The following is a 26414-nucleotide window of genomic DNA, read 5'->3' as shown; positions in this document are numbered from 1 at the left end:
CTGGTGGGACAGGCAGGTGTGGTGGATAAAATAGGACAGGATGTGTTAGGAGTGAGCCATCCCAGTCCCAGGCCAGACTGTGCAGCCCAGGGTTCTAGCGCTGAGAAGATAAAGACTCATAAATTCTGGTTGTAAAAACCTGTAGGGATTGGGGTGGCAGAAGAAACTGCTGGTCTCTCGGGAGAGGCTATTGAAAGGGCCCAGAAGGTCATAGAATGAGCATAAACCCACCCACTTTGGGAACCAGCACTGGTGCAGCAGCTAGCGGGGTGCCAGTCACATATTAGAAAGAGGTGAAATGGGGTGAATGCCAAACAAGCCTCAGTGGCATTCTCCCCTGTCTGACCCTTCCCCCACATACAGAGCCACAAATCAGAGAAGTGGGTTGCCCCATCCTGGCAAATACCTAAGACTCCGTCCCTATACAACTTAACAGGTGTGCTAAGACAGAGAGTCAAAGCAGCTCTACCTCATACACAGAAACAAACACAAGGAGGCTGCCAAAGTGAGGAGACAGAGAAATATGGCCCAAATGAAAGAACAGACAAAACCCAGAAACAGGACTAAGCGAAATGGAGATAGCCAACATATCAGGTGCAGAGTTCAAAACACTAGCGATGAGGATGTTGAGAGAAATCATTGACTGTGGTAAAATCATAAGGGAAGAAGTGAAAGCTACGCAGAGTAAAATAAAGAAAAATCCACAGGGAACCAAGAGTGAAGGGAAGGAAGCTGGGCTTCAAATCAATGATTGGGAACATAAGGAATAAACAACCAGAACAGAATGGAGAAATTAAGAATTTTTAAAAAATGAGAATATAAGAAGACTAGGACATCTCTAAACATGCCAACATCTGAGTCATAGGGATGCCAGAAAGAGAAGAGGAAGAGCAAGAAATTGAAAACTTACTTGAAAAAATAATGAAAACATCCCTAATTTGGCAAAGGACGTGGACATACAACTGCAGGACACACAGAGTGTCCCAAACAAGTGGGACCCAAAGAGAAACATTCCAAGACACATCATAATTAAAATGCCCAAGGTTAAAGATATAGAGAGAACCTTAAAAGCAGCAAGAGAAAAGCAGATAGTGTCCTACAAAGGAGTTTCCATAGGACTGTCATCTGACTTCTCAAAAGAAACTTTGCAGGCTAGAAAGGACTGGCAAGAAGTATTCAGGTGATGAAAGGCAAGGACCTACATCCAAGATTACTGTATCCAGCAAGCTATCATTTAGAATGGAAGGGCAGATAAAGTGCTTCCCAGATAAGGTCACATAATGACAATGTTACTCCTTTCCAAATAATCTTGTTGCCTCACTTCTGAATATTGTATTGGCTAGGCTGTTGAATCAAGGCAGTGAGAGTGGACCTCCTCATCTTAATTCTCGCTTTAAAATAAATGCTTCTCAATTATCATCATTAACTTGGATATCTACTCTGAAATTTTGTTAGTTATGTTAACAAGTTATAGGTATTTCCTATATTCGTAGCTTACAGAGTATTCTTTTTTAATCACAGAAGGGAGATTTAAAAACTAGGTAGAATGAAAATAATAGGCAACAGTAAGTACAGAGCAAGTTCAAAGCTGAAGCATTCTAGGAATGACCTGTCTGCAGAGTCTCTTGGATTTAGTGAAGGAAAGGTATCTGAGATGTACCAGATTAGGCCTTCATCTTTCCAGTTCCCCGCTTGGAAAGAGATTTTAAATTACCTAAAATACACACAATCAGGACTTCATCTCAACTACCAAATTGAAGGCTGAGATTTTAAATTGTGTGAGAATTTACTTCATCTGTGTGATACGTATGCTTGTAAATGAACATTTATTGAATGCTTATTGTGTGTCAGGTGTTACTCTAAGGACTGATTTTTTAAAAGATTTTATTTAGCCCTGGCTGGCGTAGCTCAGTGGATTGAGCGCAGACTGTGAACCAAAGCATCACACGTTCGATTCCCAGTCAGGGCACATGCCTGGGTTGCAGGCCACAGCCCCCAGCAACCGCACATTGATGTTTCTCTCTCTCTCTCTCTCCTTCCCTCCCTCCCTCCCCTCTCTAAAAATAAATTTAAAAAAACTTTAAAAAATAAATAAAATATTAAAAAATAATTTTATTTATATTTAGGGAGAGAGGAAGGGAGGGAGAGAAAGAAACACTGGTGTGAGAGAGAAACATCGACTGGTTCCCTCGTACACACCCCTACCAGGAACCAAACCTGCAACCCGGGCATGTGCCTTGGCCAGGAATCAAACCGGCAACCCTTTGCCTTGTGGAGGGTTGTCCACCAACTGAACCACACCAGTCAGGGCACTCTAAGCACTTTTTGAAATGACTCGCTTACTTTTTGCAGAGCACCTCTGTGAGTAATGTTCTGTAATCCCCATTTACAGATGGGAAAACTGGGGTACAGAGAATAAGTAACTTGTCTAAAGTCACAGGTGTTATATGGCTGAGCCTACTCTTACAAATATGGCACTGTCCTGCTTCTTTCTTGCTAATATAGGCAATCGAGAGGTTTCTGAAAGGGAAGAATTACGTTATTATTCAGTAAACTAATTTTATGAATGACTATAACTGGGAGCTTCAGTAATTAGTCCTGTAAAATCCAGAGAGTGGGGCAGTGTTTGTAGTTTTCTAATTTTTTTCCTTAACATTTTCCCTTTGTTCTCTCAGGTTTGCCTTCTCACCATTGTCTGAGGAAGAGGAAGAGGATGAACAGAAGGAGCCTATGCTGAAAGAAAGCTTTGGTAGTGATAAAATATACCATTTATTTGTGCTTTAAATATTCTTTTTTGGTTTTTAGAAATAGAATAAAGTAAATACAGTTGGCCCTGAACAATGTAGGGGTTGGGTTGTTGACTGACTCCCCATGCAATTGAACATTCATGTACAACTTTTGACTCTCCCCAAAACTTTGCTACTAATAGCCAACTCTGGACTGGTAGGAAGCCTTACTGATAACATAAACCGTCACTTAACACATATTTTCTGTTATATGCTGTATTCTTACAATAAAGTAAGCTATGGAAAAGACAGTATTATTAAAATCATAAGATAAAAATATAGTTACTGTTTTTATCCTTGTGTAAGGAAAAAAATCGTTGTGTAAGTGGACCCACATAGTTCAAACACATGTTGTTCAGGGGTTAACTACAACATTTTGAGTATGAAAATCAAGATACTTTGATATACTTGCATTGTTTATTTACAACTGTGTATGGGGTGAAGTTAGGGAGAAGCAAAAATAAGGGCATGAATCTTAAGACAAAGCTATGGTAAATCCTGCAAATAATTGAACATTAAGTGTCCAGGTTGCTTATTAGAGATGAGCTAAAAATGTGGCTTTGAACTTCCAGCATAAATCGAAAGGTGGAGAAACATCTGTTGTGCAATTCCATGTCCGTAAGCTTAAAATAAAGCTCTGAATCCATTTTTGCAATCACTGTTAGTATATTGACATTGTTAACCAGTCTCTTTTTTTTCCCTCCTACAGAGGGAATGAAAATGAGGAGTACCAAACAAGAACCAAATGGAAATACTAAAGTAAACAAAGCAGTAAGTATGACTTTTCTTTCTTGTGTGTCCCATCCTCTAGCCCTTGGTGGAACTCAGGAGTTATGTACAGACCTTAATGACTTTCTTTACCTTTGCTGTAATTCAGCTTGCTTTATAAATCTTTTAATATATTATATTTACATTTTTAAAAACAAACAACAAGTGATTCCATCTAGGGCTTAGTAATCTTTAACTAGATGGTTTGTTTCTATGTCCTAAAAAGAGACCAGACCAGTCTTATGGTTTTGTGTAATGGTTTTCATCAATGAGGTCATAGCCTCATTAATTAATAACAAAGTGTTTTTGTATTAAAGATCAGATGTTTTAGTCAGCACCTTTTGGTTTTCTTTTTTTTGTAGAATTGTGCATTTATTCTATTGGATTGGCCCAACAGTTGATTTAGTTTTTGCGTAAAATGAAAGACATTTTTCATTTTCACCCATAACTTCACTGATTTGGATATTTTGAGTAAGGGGGTTATCTCCCATGTGGTAGAATGTTGATTGTTCTCAATTAATGTCTCAGTTTGATCACTATCAACTTCAGCTCATCTACCTGACTGTAGAGCATCATCTAGCAAGAAATCTCCAGCACAAAACTTTGCAAACCACTGTTGACATGTTCAATCAATCACAGCACCTTCTCCATACACTGCACAAATCATTTTTTGTGTTTCAACTGTGTTTTTACCTTTCTTTAAAAAATAAAGTATAATATGCTGGAAATGTCACTTTCTTCCATCTTCAATATTAAAATGGCTACACAAAAATTTACCAATTTTGATGTTCTTTTTTAAATGCTCACTGATATGACAGCTGTCACAATACAATCTAACAAAATTGTTTCAAATGAAGTTAAAGACAACTAAGGGCTTAGTAGAGCCATCTTACAGGAAAAAAACAAACTTTTTGGCCAATCCAATACATGAAGCACTTTATTTCAGTTCTAAGGAGCAAAGCTTACGTGCAGTGTACACTAAGGGTATTAGACCCTTGATCAGAAAACATTTAAGGGTGTAGGGCATCATTTCATATTTCGGTTATATAGTTTTTTAAGTTATTTGACTTTGCTGTTAGCAACCCCATTTGTTATGAGAATGTACTATTTCATAGTGACAACAGATTAAAGATTTTGAGACCTCTTTAGATTCTTACTTGAGATCTATTATTTTATGCATTTTAGTAACAACTGGTACTTGTATGTTCCCAGCAGGAAGATGATTTGAAGTGGGTAGAAGAAAATGTTCCTTCTTCTGTGACAGATGTGTAAGTTTTTGAACCATTGCTATAAGCATACTATTTCAAAGTTAATATTACTTTTATGATTTTAATGAGGGAGGGGCAGAGTAAAATAATGAGAATATTTGTAGATAACATTGGACGTCAAAGACAAAAATACTCAAAAAATTAATTTAAAACATTAAAAAATGTTTAATAATAAAGATTATTTAATGATATACGAACAAAAGTAATTGAAATTATTTGTTCAAGTGACATTTTTGCTTAGAAAGATTTTGGTATAGATCTTGCCAAAACCACTGGGATAATTCTTTTAGTATTAAAAAAAAAATTTTTTTATTGCAGCTTTCTCGTATTATTCTGTATTCGTTTCATATGTATGGCACAGTGGTCAGACGAGAGTTATACTTCACACAGTGCTCCCCCTGATATTTCTGGTAACCACATGGCACCATACATCATCATTACACTATTATTGACTATATTCTTTAATGTGACAGTAGTGCAGCACTTTACACCCCTGTGACCACTTTGTAACTACCAATATGTACTTCAGTCCCTTCACCTTTTTCACTCAGACCCTCAACCTCTCTCCCTCTGGCAACCATCAGTCTGTTCTCTGTACCGGAGTTTGTTTCTGTTTTCTTTGTTTATTTTTGCGATTTTTGAGTTCCTTTCCATGGCCATAATTTTATTAAACATGGGTCCTATTACGATACAGAACATGTTTTTTTCCATATAATTTCAATAATTCTGATTATTATTTTTAATTTGCTATCCCTCCCTGACCCCTGCTATGAACAGGCATTAATAAGATACAAATCTTAGTTACCCCAAAACTTTTAATTGCATTCATTATTCCAGTGTCCTTAATGAACCACTTATGGCTTTATTTTACATTATTCAGTTGGGTGTTTTTCTTTTTGCAGAGCACTTCCAGCCCTTCTGGATTCAGATGAGGTTAGTAATCAAATCATGCATAAAATGTGGGTCTGGTGACTTAATGGGGAGTCATAAGTTAGTTCAGGGATATTTTATTTATTTGATGCAGTAACAATATTATTGAAAAGGATGAGAATAGAAATAGTTTCATTAGAACTCAGATATTCAAAGGGTTTTGGCCAAGATGGATGTGTAGTTAGATACATATGCTTTGCTTCCTCACACAACCAAAAGAAGTTTGACAACCAACTTAAAAACCAACCAGAACTGCCCCCAAACTGAAATGTATAGAAGTCCAAAAACCAAGGAGTTAAAGAAGAAACATTCATCCAGACTAGTAGGAGGGGCAGAAATAGGCCAGGGCAGAGAGAACTTGAGGCGTGGAGGCTGCTGGTGGACCAGGCAGTCCCACATTCGCTTGCGGATAAGCCAGAAGGAACTACTTGGGAGTGAGACAAACCTTGCAACCCAGGGTTCCAGTGCAGGGAGGTAAATCCTCAAGACCTCTGGCTGTAAAAACCTGTAGGAGTTGTGGCAGTGGAGAAACCCACAATCTCACAGCGGAGTCCGTTGGAGGAACCCACGGGGTCCTAGAAGATACACAAGCCCACCTACTTGGGAATCAGCATCTGAAAGGGCACAATCCATTTGTGGGAAATGAGGGAAGTGACTGAAAGCAGGGAGAGAGCTGAGCAGGTGGCATCATTCCCTCTTGGACCCCTCTGCAACATACAGCACCACAGCCCATTGAAGTGGGTTGCTTTGCCCTTGCGAATATCTAAAGCTCCACCCCTTACAACAGAACTGGTGTGCTGAGACAAAGAAAAATGACCCAAATGAAAGAATAGATCAAAACTCCAGAAAAAGAACTAAGCAACAAGCAGACAGCCAACCTATCAGATGTAGAGTTCAGAACACTGGTAATCAGGCTGCTCACAGAAATGATTTGAGTGTGGTCACAAAATAAAGGAATAAAGACTATACAAAGTGAAAAAGAAAAATATACAGGGAACCGACAGTGACAGGAGGAAACTGGAACTCAAATCGACAATTTGGAACAAAAGGAAGAAATAAATATCCAAGCGGAACAGGATGAAGAAACAAGAATTCAAACAAATGAGGAGAGGCTTAGGAATTTCTGGGACAATTTTAAATGTTCCAGCATCCAAACCTTAGAGGTGACAGAAGGAGAAAAGGAAGAGTAAGAAATTGAAAACTTACTTGAACAAATAATGAAGGAAAACTTCCCCAGTCTGGCAAAGGAACTAGACATGCTGATTTTTGATCTTTTTATATGCTTGCATACAGTTCATCTGGAAGGCTTCACAATGAAGTCTTATGTAGGAACTGCAGGCTGAGTACTGGGAAATAGTTTGGACATGTTCTGAATATTAGATTTCAGAAAGCCTTTTGAGCACACCAAAAAATTGTGGTCAGAAACACATAAAATGACCATCCTAACGATTCTCAAGAGCTAAGTGTTAACTGTGTGCACTGTTGTGCAACAGGTCTCTAGAACTTCATCAATGTAATTTTTTTTTAAATAATTTTTTTAAAGATTTTATTTATTTATTTTTAGAGAGGGAAGGGAGGGGGGGAGAGAGAGAGAGAGAGAGACATCAATGTGCAGTTGCTGGGGGTTATGGCCTGCAACCCAGACATGTACCCTGGCTGGGAATCGAACCTGGGACACTTTGGTTCCCAGCCTGCACTCAATCCACTGAGCTACACCAGCCAGGGCTCATCAATGTAATTTTAGTGAGTGTATAATATCTCATTATAAGGATATAGCATATTTGTTTACACAGTTCTGTTTTTGGACACAATTCTTTCTAGTATTTTATTATAATTTTGAGTGTTGCAGTAGAAATACTTGTTTCTAAATCTTAACCCACATCCTTGACTATTTCTTCAAGTTAAATTCCTGAATCAGAGGAGGCACACATTTTTATTAGAGCTTAGTCTTAAGTAAATATTTGTTTAATCATCTTGATTAATTCTAAAACCTTTTGATTTGTTGTTTGATGTACAAGACTAGAGATTTTTCTTTACTTTTAGAGAGATGGGAGGGAGGGAGAAAGAGGGAGAAAAACATCGATATGCGAGAGAAACATTGACTAGTTGACTTTCGCACACCCCCAACTGCATTCTTGTAGTGCAGGCATGTGCCCTGACCAGGAATTGAACCAGTGACATTTCAGTTCATAGGCTGATGCTTAATTAACTGAGCCACACCAGCCAGGGAAATACTAGAGATTTTGATTCAGTCAATCTTGGGTGGGGCCTGGACATGTCTGTCTTTCAAAACCTTCATAGACATTTAGGAACATCTCTCTAGGTGTTTAACGAATGTAAACATGTACTTGCAGAAAATGTGCATGTGCATCATCTGTGTAAAAGATATTTGGGATGCAGACCATTTACAATTAATGTATTTTGAATAAACCTTTTTTTTTTTTCTTCCCAAGGAACGAATGATCACACACTTTGAAAGGTCCAAAATGGAGTAAAGTGGGAAGATGTGCAGTTGAAGATGGCCAGTATCTGGGAAGAGATCAGCTCCTGTCAGTCCTCTATACTGCCCCGTGGGGTTAAAGAAGGGAATGACATCCTGATCTGTTCCTTGATCTTTGTGTGTTGGAGCTGGCCAGAGGTGTCAGGACTAGGAGAACATCTTACTGAAAACAAGTTCATAGGAAGAGAAAAATCTACAAGTTTCTTATTTTCAGCATTGATGCCCCATTCCCTCCTACACCCTGACATGGATGTTTATATGCAACTTATGTGTGTTGTTGTTCCTGAGCCTTCTATGATGTTTAAATTGTTTAATCTGTCAAACTAAAAAGTTTAACATCTTCTTGACGTCAACACCATAATATGTAATCTCCAGGAGCAACTGCCTATAATTTTTATTTATTTAAGGAGTTACATAGGTGATGGGGGAAATTGTTAATTATCTTGCCATTTCCTGGGAAGCCAGGGTTACAGCTTGCAGAGGTAGTTTTGAGAAAAATATGCCCTGACTGAAGGAGCCATGGTTCTGTCAATGATTAAAAGGACGAAAAAACAGGGAGAGAAAGAAACTGTTACAATGTAATTTAGATCATTTAAAAAGCAAAATCAAGTGCAATTTTGTTTACAAAGGTGTATATTAAAGATTTTTCTATTTGAGATGTACTTTAGAGAGAAATATTAGGTTAACTCTTGACATCTTCTATTGTGACACATCCCATTGCTGGCAATGTGGTGCACGCTCCAAAACTTTCAACTACTGTTTTGTAAGCCTCCAAGGCAGCATTGCAGAGTCGGAGACAATGCTTTGTTGGCCTTCCTGCCATTCACTGGGTGTTGCACTAGAGGCAGAGAGGCACTCCATCCAAGTGCTTGTGAGTGAGCACCCCGAGTACTGTGATTCTTCAGAAGCAGGAGCTAATACAAAGGAAACGGGTCCTTCCAGCTTAAAGTTTTCTTGCATGAGATAGTTTGGAGGCCCTGGACTGCTGCTCATTCTTTAGGAATCAACGGTTCTTGTATCTGGTGTTGGTTTAGAGACTGTTTAAAGAGACATCACAAGGTGATGGGATTCATTTGATACACTATATTTCTGTTTAAATGGTTTGTCTACTTTTGCCTTCCCAAGAGTTTTGTTCTACATAGAAGTTCATGCCATTTTTTAATATAAAAAATTTTAACAAAATTACTATGTTTTTTGTCTTTTCTCAGATTTTCTCTTAAAGACCCTTCTTTCTCCCAAACTCTCTCAATGGGGATTTTCCTTCCATGGTTGTTATTCTTCATCTTATCTGTTGGAACAAATAACCATACAACCATAGCCTTCACGCACTCCTATTATAGTGAAAGTGTTTACATTTTTGTAACTTTTCTCTATAGCTGTTTGCTGTGGTGATTTTTTTTGTAAGTCAATTTGGCAGTATCTCTAAGGATAATACCAGTATGAGGAACTAACAATATTCTCAGGTTAACCCATCAGCAAAGGGCTGTTGTAACTATCGTATGCCTCTGTTCTTCCATAGTAAAACTCAGCAAGTGAGTAATAGTCATAATGCTGCAGGATGGTTGATCACATGTTTTTTGAAGTTGGTTAGATGTCAACTTGAGACCAAGGGGTGGGGGAGGGGAGGAAGCTATTGTGTTAAGCGGGAGTTTATAGTATAAACTCTGTAGCTTGGGACTTGTTAATTCTTTCTGCTTTTTCTTAAGGCTTGTTACATTACTGTGATTGTATATAGTGTGTCATTTTTTAAAAACAGGTTCAGAAGGAATTTATACCATTACATTGACCTGTTACTTTATAGTTTTCGTTACTTATTTTAGTCTTGGCCCTTCATCCTGGAGCTGCAACGTGTTCTTAGGCCTTCTTCCAGCACAGCAGCTGGCAATTCTAAATCTTCAAGATGTTTTCTCTCTCTGGTAAAAACTAGACATAATGTAAGATTCATTCTGCAATTTTTGTGTTTCTTACTACTTGAAAATACTTCATTTTATTATCAGAAACAGCATTTGGTAGATAGGACAATATTCCTAATTTATAGATGAAAAAACTGACATGGTGTAAAAAAAAAATTGTGATCAGGGCCATTTTTTTACTATCATAGACTCACCCCATTTTTCTTTTACATTTTTGATTTAGACCAATATGCTTAATTTTATGGCATACCTGCAATTTTTATGTAGGTAAATTGCCAGATAATACTGATCATTCTTGCAGTGGTTCTCACTCAAGTGCATGGACTCACCTTGGGAATTTAGTAAAACAGGCTGCTGGAAAGAATTTTCTGATTGAGTAGAGCTGGAATGAGGCCTGAGACTTTGCTTTTCTAACAAGTGCCCAGGTGATGCTGATGCTGATGGTCTAGAGTCCACTCTTTGAGAACCACTGGCTTGGAACAACCTTTAAAATCTAAGAGGAAGGCTGTGGTTATAATAGTAATACTAAAACTACCATTGATTGAGTGCTGAGTGTGTCCGGCGTTGCTAAGCGCTCACAATGCTAGGTCAGGTCGGTACCTGATACTGCCATCATTTTTCGGATAAGAGTAAGTCCTAGGGAGATTAAATTTCTTAAATGCTACAGGTAAATTCCTGAATGGCAGCTCTCCATCCCAGGTCCGACGCCAAGGCCCGAATTCATTCACCACCACACCACAGTCCCTCAGACGGCTCTAAGATTAAGATCTTTTTCCTTCCTTGTTAAACCCATGGCCACGCCACGACGGAAAAGCTCTGGATCTAGGGCGAAATGGGAACCCAAGCATCATCAAATTCCTTGGAGATGCTCTAAGAGCCTGGCGGAAGGGGCGGGACTTTGCCTGCGGAAGGGGTGGGCTTAGGCCAGAAGGAAGTCCGGTGTTGATGATGGCTGTGTTGCTGAAGGGCCTGTAATTGGGGTCCCTGGCCAGATGCTGGTCGGCCCTTAATGTGGTTCTCTTCTCGAGCCCGTCACGGCACACTCAGGGTGAGACTGTCACAGCGACTCCCTGCTCGCCGCCATGCACGACGCCTTCGAACCGGTGCCGATCCTAGAAAAGCTGCCTCTGCAGATCGACTGTTTGGCTGCCTGGGGTGAGCCGAAAAACCGAGGGGCGGCGGTAGGGCCGCGGAGCGCAGGAGCTGCCCGGACCTATTACAGGGCTGGGGAAGTGGACTAGCGTCTGGCCGACGGGGAACTGGAATAAAGGAGTGCAGAGTGTTGTAAATAGCGTTGGCGGTGGGGCTCTTTGGGCAATCCCAGGGACCCAAACATTTTAGGGACGTTTTACCTGCCCTTGTTCTTTGTGCAGAGTTGGAGGTTGAGCTTTCCTCATTAATTGTGCCCAGCTTTGACTTATTTTGATTGCCAGGAAGTCTTTAGTTTGGAGGCACAAGGAGTGGGAAGTTTTCAGCCTGCCAGGGACTTGAAATTACCCAGAATAAGTGTTGTACTGGTTTGGTGGTGGGTAGGGTTGGGATTTAACAAGTTAACAACATACACCTTTTTTCCTTAGTGATCGCTCCATTGTTCACTTGTCACCATTGTAGGTAACTCACGTTGTTACTCTAAATTCTTAATCTAGCCCAGCGATTTTCAGCTGGTGTGCTGCAAGAATTTCTAATATGCAGTACCTACTTAGGGGCACTGATCTCTTATCCCTTAGATTGTTAAATAAAAAAAGAATAACAACAGCCAACACAATAGCCATCCTGTGTGAATGAATCAAAATTATGCCTATTTTTTGTCAGATTAGCAAAAAATACATTTTTTTGCTGTGCCACAGAATTTTAGTAATTGGTTTTTATGTATCATGAGATGAAAAAGGTTGAAAATCACTGACTAGTCAAATAGTTGATTGTCTTATATTCAAGTGCCAAAGTTACCTAGCTCGGTAGGTAGAAGAACATCATTCCAGGCTGTCATGAAATATAACTGGTAAAAACTTACATAATCTTCTTGAAAGTGGCTAGGGTCAGACATCTCTTACCTCTTGTATACTGTGGAATACAAAAGGGTTTGTTTTTATTTTAAGATTTTATTTATTTATTTTTAGACAGAGGAGAAGGGAGAGAAACATCAATGTGTGGTTGCCCCTCACACACCCCCTACTAGGGACCTGGCCCGAAACCCAGACCTGCTCCCTGACTGGGAATTGAACCTGCAACCCTTTGGTTCACAGACTGGCACTCAGTCCACTGAGTCACACCAGTCAGGGTACAAAAGGTTCTACGGGTCTAAACTTTAACTCTTACCTATGAACATTATGATCTTATCTATGACTGGTTGTGTCTAATAGCCACCAAAGACCAAACAAATAATTTCAATCTTTCCTATTAATGTCCAGGTACTAGAAATCAAGGTCCATAAAAAAAGTGGCCCAGAACACTTAACCCAGATCTTATACTGAGCTAAGTCCTTGTGATGGGTCTGGTGGAATCTTGGTGGTGGCTGACATCATATGCATCATCTGTGGACAGTGCCATCCAGTCAGCCTTGCAGAGTTCTTTACAGCCTCTTCAGTAGGGTGCTTTCACTACAGATCTTCATGTTAATGTCTGCCCCTCCTGCCTTTAGCAGCCCTGAGCCTCTTTAAAATCATATCTCCATGTAAATCATATCTTACGTCACTAGTAAGCTGTCCTAGTCCTTTTGGTTAAAGAGAGAATCTTGCTTCCTTCAGATATCTGAAGAAGGTCTCCATTTCCTATCATTAAATGCTCTCAGAATTAAAAATAGAGGAGAAAAAAAACTTTTAAAAAGACCTGACACTATACAAAGGGAATCATTCTTGTATTTCTTCATCAAATATGTATTAAGTGCCTACACAGATCAGTCTCTCTGCTAGGGACAGGAATGCAAGGATGAGTAAGACACAGTGCCAGTGCCTGTGCTTCTAGGACACACAGTGGGAGACAAAGGCATATAAACAGATTACAATACAAGATAAATGATACCAGAGACATATGCTGCCAATTAGGGAAACATGAGGAAGGGTACCCATCTGCCTAGGACATACGCTTGAGAAAAGGATGAGTGCAGCTGCTCACCACACTCTACTTACCCTGTCACGTCACTTCACTCTGATACCCTGTAGACCTAGTAGTACATATGTCTCAGCCTCTCGCAACAACTCCACTTTGTCTCAGTAAAGACTCCCTATACTTGTGCTTTTCAGGAAGACAGCTTTGTAATGCTAGGTAGCTTTTGACCTGCCTTGAACTCTCACCAAACAGGAGAAATACCTGTTGCCTACTAGGATGCCGTGATAGGTATTGGGCTACAAGAGGCCATTTACCGTCTCCTGCCTCAAAACTACTTTATTTTCAGACTTAAGCAGCAATGAATATTACTCTTTCTAGTGCTTACCCCTTTTACCTGACATTCATTCAGGAACCTCCAGGATCCAGCTCATGCAGGGCCAGACAGTATTGGAGCTGGAGGATGTCTTTGACACATCATAATCTGTTTCCTGGGAATGGAAGTGAGGAGGGTACTCCTGATGATTTCTCCCTGAACTCCAGAGAATCCAGCTGCCTTTTATGCATCTTCGTTTTGGGTGTCTAGTAACACGGCCAGAACAGTTTTTGATGATTATATTCTCCTAAAACATGCCTATCCCCCTGCATCCCATATCTCAGCAAATGGCATTTCTGTTCACCCGTTTGGCTAAGGTCAGAAGCCTTGGAATCATTCTTGACTTCTCTTTTTCTCTTATATACCTCATCTAGTCCGTCAGCAAATCTTGTGTGTTCTACCTCCAGAATAAGTCTACAGTCCAGTCATTGCTTTCCATCTCTACTTTTTCTACTCTTTTTTTTTTTAAGATTTTATTTATTTATTTTTAGAGAGGGAAGAGGGAGAGAGAGAGAGAGAGAGAGAGAGAGAGAGAGAAACATCAATGTGCGGTTGCTGGGGGTCATGGGCTGCAACCCAGGCATGTACCCTGACTGGAAATCAAACCTGCGACACTTTGGTTCTCGGCCCGTGCTCAATCCACTGAGCTACGCCAGCCAGGGCCACTTTTTCTACTCTTGATGAGCTTACCATCCTCTCTCATCTGAATCACCACAGTGGTATTCTTACTGATCACCCTGTGTTTGCCACTGCTGTTTTCAGATTTTTTACTTACACAGAGGTGGAGTGAGCCTTCAAAAAATTAATCTGATCACATCTCTTTTCTGCTCAGAGCCATCCAGTAGCTTTCCATCACAACGAGAAGTTCCGAAGTCCTTTCCATGGCTGGCTTCATCTCACATGATCAGGCCTCTGGTTACTTCCCTGACTTTATCGCCTATGCTCTTACCCCTTGCATCTATCTGGTACTAGTCACACAGTCTTCCATGAAAACACAGTGCACATAGCCACCTCAGGGCCTTTGCACTCGCTGTTTCCTCTGCCTGGCACGCTCTTGCCTTAGATATTTCATGGCTTGTTCCTCTCTCATTCAGATCTCTGCTGAAATGTCACGTAAATCAGCAATATCTTCCCTAACTATTCTCACTCCCTGTTAGAATACAAATTTCTTCAGAGTAGGAACTTTGTTTTGTATATTGCTCTATTTGCAGTTCCTAGAACAGTTCCAGAGTCCTAATGGGTATCCACTGAATATTAGTTTAATTAATGAATAATAACATTAATGGTAATAGCTTCCATTTATTGAGTGCTAATCATATTGAGCTTTTATAAAATAATAATCACATTTTGCAGAGGAAGAACATGAGAATTTAATTTTTCAAGGTCATGTAAATTATGTCTGATTCTAGAGCCTGATTCCCAAACTTTAATGTATATTCAGATCATGAAAAAAAAAGTGCAGATTTGTGTGTGTTATCTATATGTGCATATACACAATCATATTTGCTTATATTATTCAAAGAAACAATGGACAGATAAATCACAGACTGCTAAAATGCTTACCTGTAACAGAAGGGAGAGAACAGGGTATGTGGACAAGGATGGAAGCTAGATTTCTCAGTTTTAGTTTGGAACTACATGAATGTCTAATGATTTTAAAACACATTTCAGGACACCACTGTAGAATCACTGACTCAGGATCTCTGGGAGCAGGGCTCAGAAATGTGCATTTTTAATTAGTCCAAGTGATTCTGATGTGGCTAATTGGGGACTTATGCTTTGAGAAACACTGTTCTTTGCTCCATGACCCAGTGAAGGGAAGTGACTACTAGCTTATTCCCTGCAGTGGCCAGCATTGGGCCAGGGATGGCATTTTTTATCACGTAAGGTTGGACTGGGTTGTACTGTTGGGCAGAGCTTCAGTAGGGTAATTATAAGCAAGAAGGGCCAGCCTCACTCACTTCCTAGGAGGGATCAAGTCCAACCTCGTGTCTCCGAGTTAGGCTGTCAGGAGCTAGCTGTCTAGGGCTGGCTCTCATTTGTTTATGTGTGTGCTGCTTATTTGTGCAGCGCGGTCCACTTCCTCAGGTGTGGTGTTGAGCCTCAGAAGGGACTGTTTACCCTGTGCTGCACCTGCTCTGCAGGCGTCTCATTCTCTGTGTTGTGCACGTACAGCTGTGTTATATGACATGTTGTAGAATGTGAAGGCCGCCTGTGGCTCAGGCCCTCTGGCCACCTGAGCCCCCACTGATTCTGTCACCAAATCAAGCCTCTTCCAGGTTCTGTGCTGTTACTACATTTTCGTTATGACTTTGAAGGTTAGGAATGAGTATGTGTGTGGTGCTTTTACTATTTAAAGGGAAGTTGTTACTTTGCATATATGATAAAGGCATTTTTTTTCTCAGCACCTCCAAAGCTTGAAAAGGGTCAAATAAAATTTCAATTAAAATTTTAAAAAACAGCCCTGGCTGGCATAGCTCAGTGGATTGAGCACGGGCTGCAAACCAAAACGACACAGGTTTGATTCCCAGCCAGGGCACAGGCCTGGGTTGCAGGCCACAGCCCCCATTGATGTTTCTCTCTCTATCTCTATCTCCCTCCCTTCCCTCTCTAAAAAATAAATAAATAAAGGATTTAAATAAATAAATAATCTTTTAAAAAAATAAAATGTGAAATTCCATGGTTTTAGTACGTTCCCAGAGTTGTGTAAGTATAGCCACAGTTGATTCTAAAACATTTTTATCACCCTAAATAAAACCCCGGAGCTCATTAGTATTCATCCCCCTTTTCCCCCCAGCCTACCAGCCCTAGCCAACCACTAATCTTTCTGTCTCTATAGATTTGCCCATTTGGGACATTTTGTATAACTGGAATCACATTATGCAGCTTTTTGTGTTTGGCTTCTTAAATTTAGCATAATGTCAGGATTCGTCCCTTCAAAACTTCAGTTTTTTAATAGCTGGCTAATATCCCATCGTACGGATATGCCACATTTTGTTTATCCATCAGTTGATGGACATTTGGGTTGTTTCCACTTTTTGGCTGTTACAGATGATGCTTCTGTGAATGTTTGCGTACAAGCTTTTGTGCAGACATAAGTATATACACAGGAGTGGAATTGTTAGGCCAGGTAGTAACCCTGCGTTTAATCTTGAGGAACTGCCGGGCTGTTTTCCAAAGTGACTGTACCACTTTATATTCCTGCCGACCATGTATGAGGGTTCCAGTTTATTCCCATCTTCATCAACACTTGTTATTATCTGTTAGACCATCTTTTGAGATAATGAATTCCATAAACTTAATACACTATTTTCCCAAAAGTTAAATCATTGACTTTCTGAGGTTGCCTTTTAGTTGTTATTCCTGAGATTAGATACCTAGTCTCATGTTTGCACTATCCGTTTTACAATTTTACATACGTCCGTGATATTTTTTTGGTCAGTTTAATTTTGAAACAATGAAGCCAGGGACTTTTTAATTCTCTAATATGTTTAGTCTAGTAATTGTTGAATAAATGCATTTTTGATTAGTTGATTCCCAAATATTTCTTGACTATAAACATTCATTAGCTTTGCAGAACACCTGCTATAAAAAAGAACTCACTTTCTTGACCTCGAGGTTCTGATTGAAACCCCGAGATAAAGAAAGCCGGTGTTCCTCACAGCTCTCTTCTTTTCCAGAGGAATGGCTTCTTGTTGGAACCAAACAAGGACACCTTCTTCTCTATAGGATTCGGAAGGACGTTGGTAAGTGGTGACTTTCCAAAACTGAGAAAGAAATGGCTTACTATCCATGCCCAAAAAAAGTTTTGGTAGTCGGCTATTATGCAGGTATGAGATCAGTGACTTCTGGGCCACGGAAGGAGTGACTGGGGGGCGGGAGCAGCCCGGTGGGGAAGTGGGGAGAAGCATGTGAGAATCTCCAGGGTTTTGTTTTTCTTCCAGACGATACACTCATATGCCCATGAGGATGGGGTGGGGGGTGGCGGTTGTGGGGTACTGGATGTTCCTCCCCTCCTCATTTTTTGGAAACTCGCTGCCAGAAATAAGAAATGTTACTTATGGGAATAATATTTTTCTGTAAATAACGTGGTAGTAGAAAAAATTAGGAATCATTGATTTAAACGACCTTACAAACTTAAGGGGGGTGGACCAGGAGGAAAAGACTGGGGTTTGAGTCCGGCTTCACTTCTCTCTGACCACTTGACGGAGCTGGTCCTTTCTAATCTCATTGTTCTCTCTCGTGAGCTATCTGTTTTCCTTACAAATTTGTTGGGGTCAGATGCAATAAAATGTTTGAAAGGACTTTAAAAACTAAAGTTCTAATCAATTGTGGCTTTGTCAGTAAAAACATAGAATAGCAACTAAAAAGTATGTGAAACTCTGTGTAAGTACCCTCTAACACAAAAAAGCACCTCATTTCCTTTTCCTAATTTTATTTCTGTGCTTTCTTTGTGGAAAATTGATATGTTTGGATATGATGCCCTAGAGCTTCAAGTCTGTGGAAATCTGCTGTTAATGCCATAGTAGGTTGAACCATGTGAAATTGTCATTATTTGACCATATTAGAAAAAAATGTTCATAGCTTTCACCCTAATAAATAACTTTCTATAGTGAATAGCTTAAGGAAAAATGGAAGTAGAGCCTTCTCCTTAGAACCTGGAGCAAAGAATGGTAACGTTGGGAGGAAAGAATACCTTACCTGTGTAGGGAAGGAGAAAAATTACTTTTCCCTCTACTCATTTTAGGTTCATTGGCTAGGGATGTGTAAGTTAGACCGACGAAAGACAGATTAACAAGAGAAAAATGAGTAGGGGTTTATAACTTGAGCACTCAGGAATGATTAGAACTTGGGCCTCTGCATCATCCTAATGAGCAAACTATAGATGTTTGGAGAAGTGACCAAAGGAAAAGGCCTTGCGTTTTTAGAGTGGCAAATCATGGGAAGGCAAACATATGGGGGAGCTAATTGGAGACAAGTTTGTTATGCAGATTCCTCTGCTGCCATCTCTGGGCTGATAGGGGTCATCTAGTAACTGCAGGGAAGGAGAAAAACTCTGTCCTTCCTGTTAGAGAGGAGAGGACAGACAGTTTCGTACATTTATATCCTGCTTTAGGCAAATAGGAGGAGAGCAGAGAGAACTTTTCTTATATCTGCTTCTTCTCAATTGCCTTCAGCTCAAAAAATTCTTAAGCCAAAGTGCAACAGGAAAAGGAAGACATCTGGCCAAGGTCTGTGGTAAGGTAACAAGAGAAACCAGAAGTTCAAAACAGAGCATTTATTTCATTTCTAAGTGTTTCTAAGTCTTTCCTTTAAATCGGGAATCAGCAAACTTGTTCCAAAAAGGACCAGCTAATAAATATTTTAGGCTTTGCGGGCTGTACGATCTCTGTTGGGATCACTCAGCTCCGCTGTTGCAGCTGAAGGGCAGCCAGACAATGTGAATGAAGGGGTGTGGCTGTGTGCCAATGAAACCTCAGTTACAGAAACATGTCGAGGCCTGGACTGGACCCACGGCAGCACTTCGCTGTCCCTTGCTTTAAATTTCTGTTCTAAGAGCCAGGATATTTGCATCCTATGACATCCACCCAGGCTGCAGTCTGAAAATTAGCTTGCCCTGGATTTTATTCAGCATTCAGCACTGTGTTTGACTATATACTTACGGCTCAGATACTGTGCAGGACACAGATATAAGGTCCTGATATTCTTTTGATATTCCCTGATTGATAATCAGTTCTTTGTGCCATCAAATACTAAATAAATACTGTGATAAAGCAACTTGTTTGTGTACCATTTCTTTATAAGTGGTGAGAAATTGAAAATTAGACTGTAAAAACAAATTGTTCAACCTAGTGTAGACTCAAACTGATAGTGTTAGTGTTAACCTGACTGGGAACCCTGGTGGTGCCTGTTCCTTGGCCTGTGATCAGTCTACCATGTCACCTTTAACAAGTCAGTTAATCTTCCTGGGCCTCAGTTTCCCCATAGGCAGCTCAAATACCGATAGTAACTTGCCTTGGACTATTAGGAAGTCAAACCCTGATTAGAAACTTTACTTCTTCCCATATCCTTAGAGAGCAGTTCAATTCTGGCCCAGCTCTGGTCTGTTTATGGGCCTGAAATAGACCTGGGCCTCCGTGAATCAGCCATAGAACTAACTTGGCTTCTAAGTTTGAGATATTCCAAACTAGGCAGGTCTGCCACTAGCCTGTCTTTCTGAGGAAGGGGAGTGGGTCATAAGATCTCATGGAAAGACCAGGGTTAAGGACACCCGGTCCTCATCTGACCTGAGCCATCTCCTGTGAGCTCAGAAAAGTCTCTCAGCGTCACTCTGCTCCTGTCTGAAAACAAAGGGGTTAGATTAGTTCACAGACGGTCTTTATGACTTTAGGTTGGCCTTTCAGAGGATCCGCAAGGAAAAACATAAGTTTATAGCAACACTAAAACATTACTTTTTTCTCACTGACAATTATTGACATTTGCACCAAAGGTATAAAAGTAATGGCCGCTGAAACTGCTGGCCCCTCAGCACAAGGTCAAGATGATGGTCAGCAAATGCGTTAGCACCAGACTGCGCTGGCAGTTGTGTTCTCTAGCATGCACCACAGGTGGTTTTGGTTTTGTTAAAGTCAATTCACTTAAGAATGTTCTTTGTGAGGCAGTAAAAATTATTAATTTTATTATACCTTGACTTATGAGAACACATCTTTTTAATAATCTCTGATGTAATGGGAAGTTCACATAAAGCTCCTCTGCCAGGTGCCAAGCCATGGGGCACAGTACCTGCTCAGGTTGGAAAAGTGCTTGTGTGTCTGAGTTCTGAGCCGAACTGGCCACTTTTTTTTCATGGAGCATTGTTCCTGCTTACAAGAATGACAGACGGGTAGACTGTGGTTTCTCAGACCACTTGGGTATTTGGTAGATATTTTCTCAAACATGAGCAAAGGGAGCCTGTCACTTACAAAGAAAACTGGCAGTTTTTATTGCTAATGAAAAAGTTAGGGCTTTCGAGAGAAAATTAGAATTGTGGAAAACTCATATCCACTCCCATGAGCTTGACAGCTTCTCGATACTGAGGGTTTTTCTGATGGGACTGTGGAGGGGTGATGAGTGTGAGTTTGTTGCATATGCGTCTTGGAAAGAAGTGTGCCGGCACTGGGGGTCTGCATCGCTCAGGGAGCTAGTGTTTTCCAGGGCACGAAGTTTCTGAATCATGAGGGAAAGATCCATTCAAAGTGTAAGATAGACCAGTGGACTTTAGCAGAAAAGTTCATTAATAGGTTTCAGATTTCACATTGTAAGAAACTTCATTTGTCAAGTTTTGGTATAGTCTCAAAAAGATGATCTGCACTTTATCTGGAAAAGCTGTTAAACTATTCTTCCCTGTCTGACTCCATGCCCGTGTGAGGCCAGGCGTGTGTTCTGTGCTTCAGCCAAAACAATGTGTTGAAACAGACTTAGTGCAGAAGCAGATGTGAGAGTCTAGCTGTCTTCTTTTAATCCAGACATGCAAAAATGTAAAACAGTGGATTTTTTTTTAACTTGGATAAACAGTTTTTTCCATTGAAACATGCTATTTATGCTAAATGTGATGGGTTTATTACTGTTATTTTTGAGTTGATAATATATGTTAAACAATTTTTAGTTTTAATTTCTAGTATGATAAGTATTGGTGGCTATAACCCACATAAAAGCCTTGGGGTCCTCAGTAATTTTTAAGATTGTGAAGGGTCCTAAGAACATTGAGAATCTTTGCCCTAGAACATGAAGCTTATAAAGAGAATCATTAGAAGTATTTTTTTAAAGAAGTAAGAATAAAGCCTTTTTCAAATAGAGAACTCTTTATCAAGCAGGAAGTGGCTGGATTATTTTTTTTCTTGTGAAATACAGTGGAGAAATACACAGCATGTTTCTGAATCTCCCAAAACTTCAGGGCCCCTTTCTTTGTCTTCTCTGCTGAGTCCCATGTGGAGGAAGTATGAACAGCTTTGGTGGCATGGGCCCTGGGGGCTGCCTCAAAGAATCTCCACTGACTTTGAGTGGGCAGGAAACCACCTGGGTATGGGGAGCAGCCGGGGTCAGCACTGTGAACAGTTTCTTCTCCTGCTGGGAGGTGTGGCCTCCTGCCCCGGGTTTCCAGGCAGCCCTAAGCATGCTTCTGGGCTGTCTTTTCACCTGGTTGCTGCCTAATTGCTTGACCCATCAGATGCCTCAGATGTGAAATCAGAATAGTAATATTACCTATTTCTTGGGGGGTAGCTGTGAGGTTACAGAAAACATATTTTTAAACCCAATTAATGATAGCTTCTGTTATTAACTATTTTCTGTTTTTACGTTCTGGTGACTTTTGAGGCTGAGTATTTTTGTCATCCCAGCAAGGCTGGCTTCATGCATTTCTATGGTATATAACTCCCCCCCCTTTTTTTTTGCAACAGTGCCAGCAGACGTGGCAGCACCTGAAAGTGGCAGTAAGTGTAGATGCATTAAACCGCTTTAGCTCTGGGGAAGGTGTCGAGTGTGTTTGCTCTGTCCCAGGACCTCAGGCAGTGGCTGGGATTCAGTTGGGTCTGGATCTAAGGATGCTTTGGGCTGGATTTCATTGCTTGGGCTCTTACGTTTGACTGTTACTTTTTACACTCTTTTTTTGTGAAATACTTTGCCAAGGTACTGTTTGGTAGGAAAAGATCTTCAGACTCACAAGTACCTTGCAGCTTCAGTAAACTTCTGTTGTGTGATACTCTCTGCTAATGCCAAGTGCATGAAATCCTCTGTTCTAAAACTGGAGTTGAAAGCAATTTACTATATGCAATGGAGACAGCTGGCTCTCCTACATCTCCCACTTCTAGTCCTTTAGGAATTTTTAAAGATTCATGTAGGAGAGCAGTATGGAGCAGCCTTTTTTTGTTGTGGTTATTTGTATTGTATCCCTGTGTTTGGAACTGTGAATGTTTCTCTTCCGTAGGCTGCAACAGGTTTGAAGTGACACTAGAGAAATCCAATAAGAACTTCTCCAAAAAGATTCAGCAGGTAGGCAGAGGTGGTGGTTGCTACATTTATATTTGACTTCTAAAAGACCCTGTCAAACCTAGAACTTGGGTAACATCATTTAACTCTGAGTCCTCTGCTCTGTCCTCCCAGTTTATGCAGGGATCTCTGTCCACCCATCATGTGCCTGAGATCCTTTCACAGGCAGAAGTTATGATTGCTCATGAGTATAAGTCTGATCCCTGTCATTGGTATAGGCCCTTCAATCTCTTTTTAGTGCCGTGGTAAAGTGAACGTCTGAGCTAAACCTTGCCAAGAATGTTTAACTGAGTCTAATGATTTGCTGTTTTTCAGATCCATGTGGTTTCCCAGTTTAAGATTCTAGTCAGCTTGTTAGGTAAGAAAAGGGGTTATGATTGTATTTCATGTGTGAAAAAATACAAGGTACAACCTAATTAATTCTCTCATGGTTAATTTGGTAGGCATTACTTAACCAGGAAACTGACATGTTCCAAACCAGTTATAACAGGGCACACAGGTCACTCAGGCGGCAACATCCCCGATGAAATTTAGCTCTGTTCTCCAGGGAGTGTCACTTCATTCACTCACTCATTCATTCATGCAGTAATCAAGCAAATATTCGTTGAGCCCCGCTCTAGGCACTGGCAATACCAAGTTGAATGAGACGGTTTTTATCCTGTATTCTGATTGTGAAGACTGAAATGACAGAAAGTACCGTATTTTGCCATGTGTAATGCACACTTTTTCTGCTCACATTTTTGAGGGAAAATTAAGGATGCACATCATACATAGGTATAATGAATATGTAATCCTGTGTATAGGAGTTCATGTATAATGCCCACTGAAAATGTGAGTGGGCATTATACATGGAAAAATACGGTAATCATGGAACAGTGCAGAAAGTTACAGTGGGAAGTGATAAAAAGTGCTATGGGATATAGTAATGGGAGGGACAGCGTTATCTAGTGGATGATGAGGATTTTGACAGAAAGAAAGAGGTAGGCAGAACATCATAGGCAGAGGGAACAGCTTCAGCAAAGGCCCTGGCTAGACTTGGGTTGTGTGGTGGAGAGCGACGAGAGACAGGTGAAACACAGATCAGGGCCAGGCCATTCAGGGCCTGTGTGAAAGCCAGTTTCATGGAAGACAGCCAGTGAGGACTTTTCTTGACAAGCAGATGACTGGAAACTTGAGTACTACATGCTCAGTACTGTCCCGCCCAGGGCCCAAATGGTAGAATCATTTTAAACTTAGGTTCTAGGTTGATAGAGGAACACTTAAAGTAACTAAATCTTAGGACAAAAGTTAGCTACGAGGCCCGAGTGAAATTATTTTTCTTGCTTTACCAGAAAAGAAATCCTTGTGGTAGATTTGTACAAAATCCACAGGGGATTTCCTTTCTCTTATTAGAGCCTCCTAATGTAAGTAGCTTTGAAAGCCATTTCTTGTACAAATATTACATCACAAATTTCCAGACTTAAGAAAGAGTATAAGAGTGCTTTTGAAGTGAAAGAGCTCTTTTATTCAAGCCAGCCCAAATTTAAAGGGACAGAATACCCAAGTTCAGAAGACTGGCCTCTGAAATGTTTTGTAGTGTAATCTGGTGATAGACCAGAATAAACCATGTTAGTGAAACTAAAGGTACATCTTCAACTTTGCCATTTGGTTCTTGTGGTTGTTATAGTTATAATTATTTTTTGTCTTGAAGGTGGCTATACTAGAGAGTTGTCATAATTTATTGTGATGTTTTACCTCCTTCTAAACAGAAAATAATATTTATGTCCATGACCTACTGACATTTCAACAAATCACTACGGTTTCAAAGGCGAAGGGAGCGTCTCTGTTCACGTGTGACCTCCAGGTAAGTGCGGGCAAGATGAAGTTCGACTCTGTGCTTTAATAAGGACAGTCTGACCTGTATCCTTTCTGCCATTAAATGGGAAGAATATCATTGATATCCAAACCCAGCAGGGACTTCAAAGAGAATATTTGATTTTGGGTTGTATTAGAGCAGTTTCCCCCTGAGCATGTAGTCTGAAGTTGAAATACTGCATTCCTGGTCTGTGCACGCCCAGTGTCTGCGTGGTAGGAGGCAACTCGCTCAGGACACAACAACTGTTGGGGACAATCCATGACTGGGAAGTCTAACCTGTGACCCCTACCATGAACATAACTATGAGACATTAGATTGACTCTTGTTCTAAGTGTATCATCGTGGTCTTTGTCTTTAGAGAGTTTTTGTTTTTCAGGAAAGACATTTCTCCATATTTTTGCCAGTTCATCACCCCTACATTCTTCAAAATCTGCCTTACCTCCAGCTTTGAACACTTTTTAGCATTTATGGTCTGCATCGAAACTGCATTGTTTTATGTGTAGACGTTTTTTTCCCCAAGTCTCCTTTAAAGGATCAAAAGTGGTCGTTGACGCATGCTGATCTCTGACCCAGCGTGTATTGCCAGCCATGAGTGAGAAACATTTAAGAAAGAAAAGGAGGAAGCTGTTATGTATTGTAGGTGATGAACCTCCACAAGGTGTGGGGGCCTTTGACCTGCAGCCCGTGGGGAAGAAGTGCCCCACAGCCTGTTGTTTCTGAGTGTATCTTAGAGGATGGTGTTCTTCAGCTCAGCTTGTCTGGCAGCGGGACTTAGTATTTCAGGGGATTTCAGATTAGTACCATTTCAAGGTGGAAAATCTCTGATCTAGCTGTCATTCAGTCATAGAGTCATTGTGTGTGCATCCTCATTTGCTCCGTGTGTGTCTTCCCAGCACTCAGAGACTGGCGAGGAGGTGTTACGGATGTGTGTAGCTGTGAAAAAGAAGCTGCAGCTCTATTTCTGGAAGGACAGGGAGTTTCATGAATTGCAGGTAAAGTCCACTGTTCCCTGGTCCATGGGTTCGGTGGGAGGTGCTGCTGTGGTTGACTCATAGCTTGAAAGGGTGATGGTTTAGTTGTAGTGAAGGCCAGGAGCTCAGGCTTGCAGTTCTCGCCAGATGGGCACTCAGCTGTGACTGCCTTGTGTGTACACGGGAGTGTGTTCATACCCACTGGTCAAAGCCACGTGGTCTTCAGAAGTGGCAGCAATACAATTGTTCAGTGTCTGTATAGATTGATTTATTTCAAAGTGTGTTTTCACCTTTTCCAAATACACGTTGTCCAGTACTTGGGTGACTTACAGTAAGTCCTCACTTAACATCAATAGATTCTGCAACTTCAAGCAAAACAACATAGAACCAAATAGGCTAATTGATATAAACAAGAGTTAAGTTCCTACACCATCTCGTCACATTATAACAAAACGATGTTGAAGGAAATGGTGTTATTCAAGATCTGACTATATTTTTATTATGGGTGGTTTCCTGGTCTTGTTCTTCTAGAATTGAATTCAGATGAGGACGAGGGTGATTCTGCAGAATAGGGGCAGAACAGAAGGAAGGTCGTGGCTTTTTTCTTTTAACATTTTCCAATTAAACTCTTGCTCTCTTTCTTCAGGGGGACTTTAGTGTACCAGATGTGCCCAAGTCCATGGCATGGTGTGAAAATTCTATCTGTGTGGGTTTCAAGAGAGACTACTACCTGATAAGGGTAAAAATGGTTATTTTGCCAATATCATCAGTTGTCTTGGGGGAGATGACTGTGTGCTCCTGGAGTGTGAGTCGGGAGACGGCCTTGAGTAGGGTTTTCACATAACAGGTTTGTGTTCACATGTTTGCTCATTTTTCATGCTCTCAGTGTCTTCCACAAGTAAGAGATCCGTGAATCTTAAGCCAGGCAGTCAACTCTCACTTCTCTGCACAATGAATCATCCACACGCTGTATCTCATTAT

At 40.6% G+C, this 26414-nt stretch overlaps 2 protein-coding genes across 7 annotated transcripts in view; both read left to right on the top strand.

Moving 5' to 3' along the window:
- The window catches only part of TMEM87A (transmembrane protein 87A), a 44421-nt gene extending 34987 nt beyond the window's left edge, over window positions 1–9434 (top strand). For 2 of the 4 annotated variants that reach the window (XM_045823647.1, XM_045823646.1), the window contains exons 16-20: window positions 2676–2749; window positions 3496–3557; window positions 4770–4822; window positions 5725–5755; window positions 8206–9434. In XM_045823647.1, coding sequence (XP_045679603.1) covers window positions 2676–2749; window positions 3496–3557; window positions 4770–4822; window positions 5725–5755; window positions 8206–8247 — 262 coding nt within the window. In that variant the 3' untranslated portion in view covers window positions 8248–9434. Of the gene's footprint in view, window positions 1–2675; window positions 2750–3495; window positions 3558–4766; window positions 4823–5724; window positions 5756–8205 lie in introns of all 4 variants that reach the window. The other 2 variants (XM_045823645.1, XM_045823644.1) reach the window with 1 other exon arrangement.
- Window positions 9435–11095: 1661 nt separating this feature from the next.
- VPS39 (VPS39 subunit of HOPS complex) overlaps window positions 11096–26414 on the top strand; it is a 44366-nt gene continuing 29047 nt past the window's right edge. For 2 of the 3 annotated variants that reach the window (XM_045822866.1, XM_045822865.1), the window contains exons 1-8: window positions 11096–11320; window positions 17264–17329; window positions 22019–22051; window positions 22546–22610; window positions 22923–22965; window positions 24356–24450; window positions 25356–25454; window positions 26080–26172. In XM_045822866.1, coding sequence (XP_045678822.1) covers window positions 11248–11320; window positions 17264–17329; window positions 22019–22051; window positions 22546–22610; window positions 22923–22965; window positions 24356–24450; window positions 25356–25454; window positions 26080–26172 — 567 coding nt within the window. In that variant the 5' untranslated portion in view covers window positions 11096–11247. The remainder of the gene's footprint in view (window positions 11321–17263; window positions 17330–22018; window positions 22052–22545; window positions 22611–22922; window positions 22966–24355; window positions 24451–25355; window positions 25455–26079; window positions 26173–26414) is intronic. The other variant, XM_045822867.1, reaches the window with a different exon arrangement.

Source organism: Phyllostomus hastatus, unplaced genomic scaffold, assembly GCF_019186645.2.
Source record: "Phyllostomus hastatus isolate PE091 unplaced genomic scaffold, TTU_PhHast_1.1 phas_scaffold_501, whole genome shotgun sequence".
Lineage (NCBI taxonomy): Eukaryota > Metazoa > Chordata > Mammalia > Chiroptera > Phyllostomidae > Phyllostomus > Phyllostomus hastatus.
This window is presented reverse-complemented; position numbering and strand designations above follow the sequence as displayed.